The sequence below is a fragment of the Ooceraea biroi genome, chromosome 5 (assembly GCF_003672135.1).
Source record: "Ooceraea biroi isolate clonal line C1 chromosome 5, Obir_v5.4, whole genome shotgun sequence".
NCBI classification, from domain to species: Eukaryota; Metazoa; Arthropoda; class Insecta; order Hymenoptera; family Formicidae; genus Ooceraea; species Ooceraea biroi.
In genome coordinates, this window is record NC_039510.1 from 1,025,051 (window position 1) to 1,038,722 (window position 13,672).

Genomic DNA, 13,672 nt, shown 5'->3' on the forward strand with positions numbered 1-13,672 from the left:
TTTTCTGGATTCTTCAGCCGGCCATACGGTTCCGTTTAGGGTAATAAAAATTTGAGAACTCAAATGAGATTTATACAGTGCGAAGGGGGAACACATTTGTACAACATCGAGGACACATCGAGGAAGTAACGCGCGCGAGGAACGCGCGCGAGGAACGCGCGCGACAACTCTCGCTGGTACCACTTAAGCAATCGTGCAGATCACAAGTCAGCAACAACAACGGCGGGAAAACTGCGCAATAAACCAGGCGAAAGAAAGAGAAAGAACTCGGGCATTCCGTGAAAGAACCTTCGGGCTTTCGAGTTACCTTGCAGACCGACACCGGAGTTTCTATGACAGAGATTTCGGGGCTGATCAATATGCTTTTGAAGCGTATGGTGGTGGTTGTTGTTATTGTGATGATGGTAATGATGATGGCGATGATAGTTATGGTTGCTCGGGTGATGGTTGTAGTGATTGTTGTGGTGATTCGGAAGGTAATAGTTGGAAGGTGGCTGGCGATTAGAGTGCCTGGCGGCCGGTAGCGGGTGCTGGTGGTGGTGCTGGTTGATGTGGTGGTTGGCATTGGCATTGACATTCGCATTGGCGTTAGGGTGAGATCCCGGGAGGAACTGTGGGTACACGTGGTGAGACCACTGTGGAAATAAGGGCCGCCCTCCGCCACCACCGTTCCCATCTGCCGAGGAACCACATTTACCACGTTATCGGACCGTGCGCTATCATTGCTCTGTCGTTCGCGAGCTATGTAACGTATATTTCTAAATGTTCCGCTGCGTCTCACTCTATGCGTTCAATGGAAAATCCATGACCGATGGATGCGATTGTCAGCGCAGCGTTTACGCGATACTTGGAACGTCTGATTAAGAAATTTTGCTATCATGAATTATTGGCATGTTTCCTTTGTAAAATACTAGTAATTATATATATAAAGTCTTTACATGCTTAAAAGTGAGCATGTCGATTTTAAGTGTCGATATAACAATTTGGAAAGTATGAGAATTAAGATGGAATATTGATTAATATTTATAGAGTGAAACTCAGCAGACGAAATTTACTCATTTCAGATACGCATTATTTTATAAACAGCAAATCATTGAGAATACACGATAATATTAAATTGACAGCGCTCGTTTTTGCAATTAACAGAATAAATTTTAATGGAAGAAATTAATATAAATGAAACAACGACGACGCCGTTTCGAGATATTATTATCGACACACTCTTGCGTAAAAAAAAAACATCGTTAATGTTCATCGGTAATGTAATGTTCGTTAAACGAGTATGGCATTCTAAAAGAACTTATCACGCGGTCTGTTGTGGTAATATGTTAGACATTGAAAATATTAATCGTGTGATAGCAGTCATAGAGACATTTATCTTTCGAGATTTGCCACATAGATATAAGTTCCACATTGAATAAAAAATACAACCACAATGATGTAACGATGTAAGTATAGACTCGTAAACGCAAAAGAGTGCAAAAAACACATTCGGCAAACATCAAAACTCTCACTGTCAGATACATATAGGATGTTCATTTCATACGGTGCAATAACACATGCGTTCTACTTGTGTGTCATGTGCTGTTGTTTCAGTTGCAGCTACATCGTTTTGGTGCACAGTGTCGAACACACTAGCTACATATCTGTACACATATGTTCACGCTGTTCCAAGAACATTCATCGTATTGTCAATCGAACACCGTAACAGAGAAATCTTTAATTAACTGATCCACCCCGCGCGCCGTTGCGGAGACGACGTTCTAAAATTATCGAATTCTTTGTCAATCGAAATTTCAACGGAATTTTGAATTAGTTTCGTATAATCTAAATTCTGATTGGGCGGATTCTAATATATTTTTACAAGACACACAGACACATACACTGTAAATTTTCTTCTTTTATGTTTTCGCGCATAGCTGCAATCATGCTGTAGTATCGAGAAATAATTAACACTCATTCATCAATCAAGTCTTTTTATAATTTGGTACAATGTTGAAACAGAAAGATAATCGAATATATATATATATATATCTGACACGTAAGAGTTTTGCGTAAACAGAGAATTTGTTTTAAGTCTTTAATCTTTTCTTAGGAAAGCGATACGTAATTAAATGTTCAACGTGCAAAGCTAATTCATAGTAGTATATAAAGATTATTACTCTTCATGATTATCTCGTAGATATCTCATAGTAATTAAAAATCTTGAATAGTTGGCCGATCTTCAAAAATTTCAGATTATCGCATAGAAACATACGTGTCACTACGTTATCGACATAGGTAAAACAGCATATACGACTATTTAAATATTTAAATCCATCATCTCCATAATTCATAAGTTCTTTGCAGAGTGCATACCCAGTAATTAAGACCTTTGAAAATGAAATTAGCAAAAAAACAATAAAAAAAAATTATAAAATTGTCATCGTATAATATCTTACAACGTAATTATCTACAACTCGTAAAACTAATTTGATTTTGGCAATTAATTTTGTGTATCGTTATTTAGGTAAATAAAATTCTTTTAACTAGTAGTAATAATGATATCGATGAGGCACGAGGATCTCACCTGAAGGGCTACCTGGCCTGAGACCGGCACCATTCGTCTGTATCGTTTGCACTGGGCTCGGTGGACGTTGCGATATCGGCGGCTCCAGGATGTCGCGGTATTTCGATACCATCAATACAGAGATGAAGTAAACTATAGCTAGGGACAGAAACTGCGCCTGCTTGGTTTCTTCCTGAAATCGATGCAAATAATTCAATTTTGCATTTGTTCAATGTGCAATTACGAGTAATCCGAGTTACGAGTAAAAGAATTTCATGTCTACTCACAACATCTCTGTATATCACGGCTCTCAAACGGTTTACGTCCATGTCTTGCAGCAATTTCTCGGGATCTTTGACGGGACTCAACTGATGCGTCAGGTTGTCCACGATGTTCTATGAATAAAGAACGTCCCGTTAAATAACGAAAGTATATCTTAAATATTGATAAGTATAGTGTTTTTTTTTGTTTTAGCGAATGAAAATTGGAAAGTGAAACGATACGGAAGGACGCTGCGAAAGGGCGCCTGGATCGATAATGTGAGTTTGATCAGATGAGACGTACCTTGGGTGATGTCTGAGCGCCGCGTATGAGGGACTGTATGTGCTGTGATTTATTACTAGAACCGATCTGCCGACCTAACATGCTGTACGATCTGCCACGTTCTTTACACTCTAAGCAGTTTCTAACGGCACATGTACAGACCTATAGAAGCAGTTTATTAGGTAAATACAACAAAAAGAGAGATGTTGTGCAGTTGTACATATTAAATTCCTAATTGAGAGTTATATATAGCTAAGAATACAGTTATAGCTACCCGTTAATCTCACTTGCGAACTTACGCTCGTAAAATATTTTTAACGTTTCACGCGTTGGATAAAACTGGTTTTCATGAAATTAAATTTTCTGGAAGGCTATTCGTAAGATTGTTTATGAATAAATTTTGCAACATGGTATAAATCGAGTTTCAAATTTTTTACCAATGCACGGGAGATCGAAAATACAACTTTTACGTGACAACTATATTTGATATCCTTAAAGTGTATTAAGTGTATCGAGTTTTGAGTTTTATGCATGCCACATATGTTCTAAACAAGTATAAATAAAATGCTGTTGCAGCTGCATTTTTCGTTTGTATGTCACTTTGATCTTCATCTAAACATCGTGTTATCTAACATCGTTAACATAAATAATAAAATGAAAAAGAGTACTAAAACAGACAAACTTGATATCTCGTAATCCTTATAAACTCCTTTCTAAAATTGTACACTATAAATTCTATGTATCGTCAAGTGCAGAACTTAAACACAATGTGCACTAATATTTAGTATAAGTCTTCCTAAATGGGTCGACGAGTAATCTGTGAAAATCGTCGGTAAACTGCACAACGACAGAATCCAGATCATAACTATATCTATCTATTCTAAGTAAGTTATCGTTATTTCTCGCTCCGACTCCACGAAATACCTTATGCTCAATCATACAAACCAGTCGCAAGCATTGTCGCAATATGCCGCCGCTCGACATATTTTTCTCGGCCTCGAGTTCTCCGAAGTTCAACGAGCTGGCGAATATAAGCACGTCGGCCATGTTGACTAGTCTCTGCAGAAAAGAAACCGCTACTTCGATTGGCATCCCCTGAGTTGGCTCGATCACGTCCAATTCGCTCTGCAAATATTCAGATCGTTTGGATTAAAAATCGTAAAAGTGGCTCAATATTTGTTCTTTGATCGTTTGAAATAATTTACGTACGTTTGGTGAAGTGGCCGATGCTAATAAGGGCAGCAATCCGCCGCAAGCGATTATCAGATTGTCGGCTAACTGCGAGATCAGATGGACCGTGTTCACCACGAAGATGGCGTTTTCGCTGCTGTTCACAAAATCCAGGACGGACTTCGTCGAGTGGCTGCAAAGATACAAAGAGACGTTAAATACAAAATCCCATAACGGAGAAGTGAAATTTGTTGGCGAACACGCGTTCCGTACCTTCTCCACACTTGAATATCCGTTTCCAAGGAGAACAGAACGTCCGACAGTAGTCGCTGATGTATGTAAGACCATTTAAACTCCGGTATTCTGAACGGTGGTCGCGTCGGACCTGGACTGAACATCGGTCGCGTGGAGGGATTTCCCTGCTTTGATCTTTTGGCTTCTGCAATAAAAAAAAAAAATACGAGGAAGTGAGAAGGCGAGTGGCCTTTAGTTGTCGCGTATTTTGAGAAATGAAATCATCGAGGTCTTGAATATGACTGACCGAAATGATTAGGATCCACCTGCGTGGACGTTGAGGCACTCCTTGGTCGCTTCTGGGGTGACGATGTCTTCCGTAAGGGTACAGGCAAGGAGGGTGGCTCGTGAACGTTGTCGTCCGCGTTGCCGACCGCGTCCGAGGAGACGATCGGCAGGCTGGATCTGCGATGGGTGTCTACGTGATCGGTAGTCAAGTCACTCAATAACGCATTGTCCCTGGCAACCACATTAGAACTAACGATTTGAGGCACACCGTCGGATAAACTTTTAGTTGCATCACAGACCGTAGATATTGTTGGGATTTGCTGCTTAGGATTTGGCACTTGCGTCACGTTATCTACAGAACTTTGAACATCGCTATTACTACAAACGCTATCGGTTACCTCTATCTCGCCGGTCGTCGCCGTAACGTCCGGCTTATTATCACTTACGCTAGTAGAAATAGTGGACGGCTCCCTTGTGTGTGTCTCGTTTACTCTCGCGTCTTCGTTATCATTAATAACAGCACTTTTGTCCCCCGTTAAAGTATCCACGGCGCGTTCGTCACTACTTAACGCACTATTCACTATTACTGGCTCCTCCAGCACCACCTCCTCCTCCTCCTCCTTCTCCCCTAGATCTACCGCCTTCTCTGCGCAAGCATCCTCGCCGCTTTCTACTACGCTAGTTGAGCAATTCGGATTTTTTACAGTTTCCCCTGCGTTTTCATTCTCGCCAGCATCGGCGGTCTCGGTCGTGCCTCTGCCTTCCTCGGAAACGTCCTTTCTCTCGACGGTGTCGTCGTCGATCTTCTCGCCCTCGGACGTCCCGCTTCTCACCTCGCCCGAGGTCTCCTGATTCTCCGTCGGGGTCAAGTACGCCTCCGACGTGTCGCTGTCGACCACCTCGCGTTCGTTCTCCAGCTGGAGTTTCTCGATCACCTTGACCGTCAACACTTCCCGCGTCTCGTCAGAGGGGACAATTGGCACGGTGTCTTCTTCGATATCGGCTTCGTCTTTCGATACGACAGAATCAGCCGTAGCGTTTTCAACTATCGTCGTCGTTTTGTCGGAATCTTCGGTGTTGGTCGGCGTGTTGCTGTCGTCGGTGGCAACGTTGCTCTCCTCAGCAGGCTTCTCGTCCTTTGCCTGCTCGTTCGCAACTGAGGGATTTTCGCTCTTGTCCGTTATCTCGGTGATTGTGTCGGTGTCGACATTGGTGTCCTTCTCGGTTTTCTTCTCGGTTTCATTCGTATCTTTCAATTCGGCCGCTGTCACTTCCGCGTTCTCCTTGATCTCCTTAGTCTCTTCGGCCGTAGACGGCTCGGCGACTGGCTGCTTCTCGGATGCCGCGTCCTCATCCTTTTTCAGCGTATCCTGGACTATCATGGAATCGGGACTGGAGCTCTCAATTTTGTGAACCTCGCTGTAGAGATCGCTGGAGCTCTCGATTGATATCACCTCGCTGGTCTCCTGCGTGGTCGGCAGCGAAACTGCCTCGCTGTTCGCTTCTTCAAGGATGGTCGGCGTCTCCATGTGAGCTTCGCGAGCGGTGGTCGGCGTTTCCGGCTTGTCGCTTAGCCCTACGACGACGGAATCCAGCGATACCACCTCGCAGGACTGCAGGGTGTCCAAGGTCTCACTGCGCGACTTCACGATAGCCGGGCTACCGTCGCTCTCGGTGTTGTCTATGGAGTTCAGGTCGCAGCTGCAGGATTCTTCCAGTCGATCGTTTGATTCGGATGCATCAAATTCCTGCAAAAAATCATGATAGAAAATATTGTCAAGAAAGAGATTTAATTTGTAACACGAATAATTTTATATTGGCAAACAATCACCGAGTATGAAAAATCGCGTGATCGTTAAAGTTAATTCGAAGTTTCTGCAGGTTTTGATATTACCTTGTAATTTCTCTCCATATGTTGTATCTCGTGATTCTGCTGATTGCCCCATGGCGCCGGTCTGCTGTAGCCGTTACTTCCGGAGTGCTGCTGATCCCACCCAGAGATCGTGCTGATCGGTCTCTGCTGCCTCAGTTCAGGATCGGTGATATTGTCGGATCTCTGTCGCTCGTAGTGCTCGTACATTTGGGCAAACTGGAGCTTGAACTCCTCATACGACACCTGCGCGCGATGGAAGACCGTAGTGAATTTTTATTACGTTAAATTTCGGAATATCCGAGCATTTCGCGGTGCGTCTTACCTTGGAGTGCACGATAGCCAGCGTATCGACCCACACGCGCCAGCCGCCGTACTCGTGCTTGATCGCGTGATGAAGAAGCATGCGGAACAGGGAGTACACCATGTCGGATATCTTCTGCTCCTCCGTGTTCTTCGGATGGATGTAAGCCATGGCGATCAGCCACTCCTGCCACACGGACATCTGCAGGACGGTACGCCGGTTCTCCCGATTGTTGTTGCAGAGCAGCGTCATGTCCGACAGGAACAGCTTCTTCACCTCCAGCAGCTGCTCCGTTTGCTTTGATTGTCGAATCAGCGTCGCCACCACTTTCAGGATCACTGGAAAACATAGATCGCAAAGTGAGGAGGAGTGTTCGATTCGTTCGCGATGTATATGTATAAATCAATCGCCAATCAATTTACTTGGATTCTCCAAGCGATAGTGGGACTCGGGTTCGGGGTGTCTGGCATAGAGTATTTGTTGACTGATGTGTTCCGTCATAATCTGAAAGTAATTTCGAGGTAAAAATCTTTGTAAATTAGGATTTTTTAATGCAACAGGATACGACTGATAAATACCTCATACAAAACATTGTACGTCGGCAGAGAGAGCGTTTCCTCGTTCAACAGGAGCCTTTCGGCCAGCAACGTGTACAGATTATGTGGGCTCATTACATCGTATTTCCTTCTGTAATCATTACTGTAAGAATTAATGTGTCCTTCGACGTTCTCTGTTTTCGCAAATTTGTTCGCGACAAATTATTACTCACTTATGCGTACTGCGGCTGAGGAAGAATCCCAGCAGTTTTAACGCTTGCAGTCGTATCAGCTGGCTCTCGGCTGCCAGGAGCTTGAAAATCGTCCGCACGCCTTGCTTCGCGTCGAATGCTGGCACCATCGACGACGGATGCTCCGACATCAGGGATATCAGCATTTGAAGAACGTCGTGCAAATTTTCGTCCTGCGAAGAGATGCAAAGGAAGATCTCCGATGCATTATCACGTTTTCTCACGTTACTTTACATTTCGATGCCATCGTACGGACTCACCTCGTGCATCGTCGTCAGATAATTGAGAATACTCTGCAGCTCGTCGTCCTTTACGCCGTTACCTATCATTATCAGCTGCTTCAGGAATAACAGAATGTAAGAACGGATCGTGAGAATGTCCTTCTGCTGCGGCCGCGGTCCATCTGTGGAACGCATTCGTATGAAATGTCGTTGCAGTGATTTCACCAACGAGAATCATTCGCATCGATGTCGCTCGATCAGGTGTGACAATCACATACCCATTCCTTTCGGTGTTATTCCGCTTTTCGCTCGGGGATTAGCCACCCAGTAATAGTACTTGAGCGTGTGCACCGTCTGTAATACGGTTGATACGCGCCTCACGTTGGAGTAGATCTGCGTGTCGCTAAGAAACTCTGTGGCCAGGTACGAGTAAAGCCGCGTTTGTACCGGCGCAGGCGTGTATATCCACAGAGCGGGATTAAAAAGGACGTGATCCAGTAGCTGCCATGTTAGGAATGAAAAATAAAACAACTACATCACCATGGATCTGCCTGTTCTTCGGACACACCAATCTAGCCGACTTTTTTCGTTTCCTGAGCGGCGCGTTATGTTATCCTGATGTAATTAATCCACGTAATCGTCGTGCGCGATCGTAAGTCACCCGGCGAATATTTTTTCGTTGCAAAGAGAGTGTTACGTCGGGCGTAAAATATTTTACTTTCCTGATTGACCTTCTTCAGTAATCAGTACGGGGATGTGTGGGTGTCAAGTATCAGAATTGTAACAAAAATCGATGATAAATATATGTCACATCACAGAAATTTTAACACAACAAATAACCGAAAATTATGAACAAATTTCGAATATGGTATATAAAGCTTATGGAAAAAGAATGGAAGCAACACGCTGCTGGCACAGTCCATTGTTACATACGTGTATAACAATTATTGCAGAAAGAGATGATTGACAAGTACAGAATGAGTGCAGAGAATGCTCGTGCGTTTATGATTGTGAGAAAGAATCCTGAGGAATAATATCGAAAATATATAAACATTTAGGACTGCAGAGTTCACTTGTATATACATTCCAAAAATCAAGAATCGCGATTAAATCAATGTAATTTGCATTATAATTATTACTTATCGCAGAAGGTACATTTATCCATGTAAGAAATGCATCAATGTTACGTTAAATTAATATTAGACCGTAAACAAATTACAAATTGAACACTCGAATAATGAAATCAAAAGTCTCGACTTGTAGTAATCGAACTTATAGTAATCGAAGATGATATGTGACGGGATTTCGGTGAAAGTGCGTATCTGAAGACAGGAGAACATAATTTCGCGTAATAGCAGAGACAAACGGAATTTCTTAGCGTCGCAAAATAAGAATCACAAGTTTTGGACGTAAAAGCGACACAAAATACTTTGCGTATAGCCACGTTTTTAAAACCAGGAAGCTCAAAAGTCGGTATAGATTGCATGCGATCCGAGATTTGGGTATCATAATGATGATCGAAATGAATGGGCATGCTTGACAGGCTCGTTGAAGGGTGAGCCTTTAATAAAGACTCGCGAGAGAGTAGAGAATGCACATTAAATTCATACACCAACATGTACCAATACGTATGGAGCATTCGCAAACATTTCGACAGGAGTGATGAAAGCATAGAAGCTATTACATTACACAGTGGAGACTATAACGCAAATTGGTGTAACAGGAGGACACATATATTGCCATTTTAGCCGGTGGAAACTGAACATAATTCATGCTTGTATAATCAATAGAATATGTATCAGGCAAACGAAAATCATACAAATACATGGATTGGATACATGGACACACATGGGTAAGCGGTTTGCTTTCGCATGAATTACGCAACACAACTCAATTAAATAACAATGTATCGGGTGGATGATACTTTCTTTAATGCTATAATAATACTATTGTGAAATAAAGTGGATGTTGGGATATATAATTAAATACTGTATCCTACAAAATCGCGTTCTCTTTTCTATCACTGATTTTCTATTTAATCTATCACATATTCGATTTTTTCGTGATATTAAATTGTTTTACCTAACTTTTCGAATTTTTCGAAAGGGGTCATCATTTTATACGTATCTAGAATTTTTCTAAATCTATACATATCTTACAAGTCTATGAACATATCGAACTACCATCAGCTAAGGTAATCGCAAATTGAAATTCATCAAAGTTATAATTAATGAAAGCTGTATCTCTATTTAAATTAAAACGAATCAAAAAGACGATCGAGAGAGAGAAATGTAATTATCTAAGCTTCAACATACCTATCGAGAAATAAATACCTATTTATCACGTCTAACGGGATATTAGCAGACAAGAGTCGATTTAATTAACAGATCGATACCTGTTTCAGTAATAAGTCGCTGTTCGCGCTGAGGCAGGTGACCAGATGCTTCGTGAGCTCCAGGAAGGATGCGAGGACTTCCGTCGTGAGATGATCTCGACTCGCTTTCTGCAGCATGAAGCTTATTACGAGAAATCCCCTGTTTTGTACCATATGCTGCTGAACCGTTTGGGAGCTCTCTACCAGGTCGCAAATAAATCCGAGCAGTTTCGAACTGCAAGCCGATATACCACGTTAATGCCGTCTCATTAGGCGGTGCGCGCGCGCGCGGTGGTTCCGCGACGGCTATTAATAAGACTTACCATAACGTGGGATCGCGCTTAACGTCATTTGGCGCTATGCAATCATAAGGCATATCAAGCTGCGAGAATAATGGAAACAAGACTTGTATGCCGCCTATCGAGTTCAGCGTGCTGTGAATTGAGTGCGTTATCACTGCCTTGACGTCCTGAAAGCCGAAACATACAATTTCTCAACGGAAATAACAATTTCTCAGCTCTATTTTAGCATTTAGCGGTGAATTTATTCCGCGTGCCGTGGATGCCGAGGCGCAACAGCTATCTGGTAAATGAGAGATGCATGTGCAACCATCTGCGTTCTCGTCGAGAACGATACTAAACCTGTCTCTCTTCGGGCAGAAGCTATAAATAATAAAATACGAATATAAATTTTACCTGTAGCATGAGGGCGTGCGGTGTATGTACAAAATACGAGACGTTGCCTTTCGGTGCGCTCTGTAGACAAAGCTGCGAGTCTGTCGCTACTGGATTGTACATGAACACAATTGCATTCGAAAGTTTTCCATCGTACAGTACCTGGAATGCACAGAGATCTCTATTAATAGAATCGCAAAATAGAATAATCGATACTCGTTACGTTACTCGCAAAATAGACATTGAGATGAACTACGTTAAACAAGTCAGCTCGATTTTTCCAGATACATTGAAATCAATGACAAATTAATAATTTGGAATTAATAATAAATCAACTTTTCATATTTTACTACCTAAACTACTAAGTAAAATACTCATTAACGTTAAATTAAAATGGTGTAATAATATGTAGGATACGATACGTTACACATAAAGCTCAAGCTTACAACAAAAATCATTTGCAAATTTCCACATCACGCATGTTCGTTTCGAGAAAAATATTATTTAAGAGAAAACTGGCTAATTAAGAGAAACAAGCACTCGATAAAAGAGAAGAGAAATAATAAAAAGAGGGATATAAATGTACACAAGGTAATAATACAAGAATATAATGGCACAATGCGAGGTAATGATACCATCAACTTTTCTAAGGTAAATAACATAAAGCGAATCACATTAAACTTATTAACCGGCTACGGCCGGCAAATGAGGGTGGTCGTAATTACCTCAGATGAACTCGAGCGTAGTAATAGAGCGATTAACAAAGTACAAATTATACGTTAACGGGAGAAATAAAATCAAAATGCTTACAATTTGCATACTTTGGTCCACCATGCTCGCAGAGAGATCCTGCTCACTCACCCTTTTATGATTGTCGGGCAGATTCAGGTAGCACTCGTTGTCGAAACGGAACTGGCTCTGCGCAGTTCGGATCGGAATTATTATTAACAATAAATATTCACCCGTGAATGCAATATCGAGGAGAATGCCGTCGAGCGATAAATCAAGTAACCCGCGATCGATTAACACGTTTGTACGGTGGAAAACCACCGTCCACCATAGATTATTCCTGTTGCGTCCACTAACGTGAAAATGACGACGCTCGGAAAGATTCGCGTAAGTATGTGCCTAATACAATTTATAATAAAACAAGAGGGATGCATACCTTATATCCCGGACCCAATCTATGCATCGCGCATATCTGATGCGTCGTCAGCGCTTCGCTGAACAAGTATATCGCGCTCATTTGTCCGCAGAACACGCGCTCTTCGTCCAACTCGGGGGTCGCCCCAATGTAGCATTTGTCAAAGGGCTGCAACGTGACGTTTGCTCGTCTCAAAACGCCGACTGCAGACTCGCCTGCATTGTCTCGTCGTATTTATATTCACTTACGTCATTCGTCGAAACGTGCCATGTCATCTCCGTGCTCGACGCCAGCTGACCGTTCACGAGGCATTTAATCTCGCTCTTCGTCCACCTATTGTATATGTACACTACCGCGATCATGTACCACTAAAACGAAAGGATGTACCTCGATTAGTGCGGCACGCAAGACTGAAATTATACCTATGCGAAACGATCGAGGCGTATTGATTCGAGAAACATGCGTATACTACTACGCGGCGTACCTTTCGTGGCTGAAACTCATATTTGACACAATGTTGGAAGCCCTTGCCCTTTATTTTCATCGAAGTCAGGACTAAGCAGTTCCCTACGAAATGCGCAGAGTATCCTACTCCCTTGCTGGTCTTAAAGCTGAAATAATAAGACAACATCTTGTTATTTTTCATCGTTGTCGAAGCTATTTTATCTCTATCTGCTTTCGCATTCTGTGCTACTTGCGCCTTCTGTTTCTATTTGAAATTATATTGTGCAGGAACAGCGGAAATTAAATCAGCACGAAACGGCTGAATTACAGTAAAGTTGGAATAAACTGCAAAACTGTTAAAACTTCACAGGTATTGTTCTGTTTTATCGTAATACGCACACGCGAGATCACTCTTAATGAGAACGCTGAATGGGAAAGTAGGAGGCGGCTTTTTTCGGAGTTGAGAAACATACATAGGTGATTCTTTTAAGGCCGGCGCTCCACCTGGAGAGGGTGCTTTCGCAAGGGTGCTTGATGTGAGAGCACTTACCAGTAGAGGTACGGTTTTTCTCGTTCGATATTAACAGAGTTGATGGGGTCTAGGCGGAACCATGTGGTGAAGGTAAATCCGTTCTCGTGAGGCCACTTTGCAAGCGGCGGCAAGACAATCGCCTGCGGCAGAAAGGCGAGACAATCAAGCTTTCATCAGGCTGTTCCATAAAAAGAGAGGAAATCTAACGTAACGGGCAAAACGTTTCGAGATTGAACAAACGTTTGGTGATTTCCACGGTTTCCAATTTTCGATGGCACTCGATTGCGTCATACCGTTCCTACGATTTCATTCTATGTGTATGTGTGTACACGGCTGAAACGGATATCGTGTCAATATCGTTAATGCACACAGTGATGGTTGCGTATAACCGTATACGCTGTCATGCATCTAACTCCGACTGCAGTCTTAGTTTTCAATCCCGTTTCTCTTTGAGCGTTCGTTACAAATATAATTATATTATTCTATTTCCCGTTATATTCCGTTGTGCTTCACGTAATGAGCTTTTACTAACGGGCTTT

General features: G+C 42.4%; 1 protein-coding gene across 5 annotated transcripts in view; it reads right to left on the minus strand.

The window, feature by feature from the left end:
* The window catches only part of LOC105279301 (neurobeachin), a 181,837-nt gene that overhangs the window by 71,009 nt on the left and 97,156 nt on the right, over nt 1-13,672 (minus strand). For 3 of the 5 annotated variants that reach the window (XM_026969860.1, XM_026969857.1, XM_026969856.1), the window contains exons 6-28: nt 13,152-13,273; nt 12,642-12,768; nt 12,406-12,525; nt 12,179-12,325; nt 11,824-11,931; nt 11,035-11,175; nt 10,663-10,808; nt 10,361-10,574; nt 8,244-8,496; nt 8,005-8,147; nt 7,727-7,917; nt 7,536-7,656; nt 7,380-7,461; nt 6,979-7,295; nt 6,678-6,899; nt 4,803-6,531; nt 4,535-4,700; nt 4,301-4,454; nt 4,037-4,216; nt 3,113-3,253; nt 2,836-2,943; nt 2,570-2,741; nt 308-676 (exon numbers count right to left, since the gene is read on the minus strand). In XM_026969860.1, the coding sequence (XP_026825661.1) occupies nt 308-676; nt 2,570-2,741; nt 2,836-2,943; nt 3,113-3,253; nt 4,037-4,216; nt 4,301-4,454; nt 4,535-4,700; nt 4,803-6,531; nt 6,678-6,899; nt 6,979-7,295; nt 7,380-7,461; nt 7,536-7,656; nt 7,727-7,917; nt 8,005-8,147; nt 8,244-8,496; nt 10,361-10,574; nt 10,663-10,808; nt 11,035-11,175; nt 11,824-11,931; nt 12,179-12,325; nt 12,406-12,525; nt 12,642-12,768; nt 13,152-13,273 (5,473 nt within the window). The remainder of the gene's footprint in view (nt 1-307; nt 677-2,569; nt 2,742-2,835; nt 2,944-3,112; nt 3,254-4,036; nt 4,217-4,300; nt 4,455-4,534; nt 4,701-4,802; nt 6,532-6,677; nt 6,900-6,978; nt 7,296-7,379; nt 7,462-7,535; nt 7,657-7,726; nt 7,918-8,004; nt 8,148-8,243; nt 8,497-10,360; nt 10,575-10,662; nt 10,809-11,034; nt 11,176-11,823; nt 11,932-12,178; nt 12,326-12,405; nt 12,526-12,641; nt 12,769-13,151; nt 13,274-13,672) is intronic. The other 2 variants (XM_026969861.1, XM_026969858.1) reach the window with 1 other exon arrangement.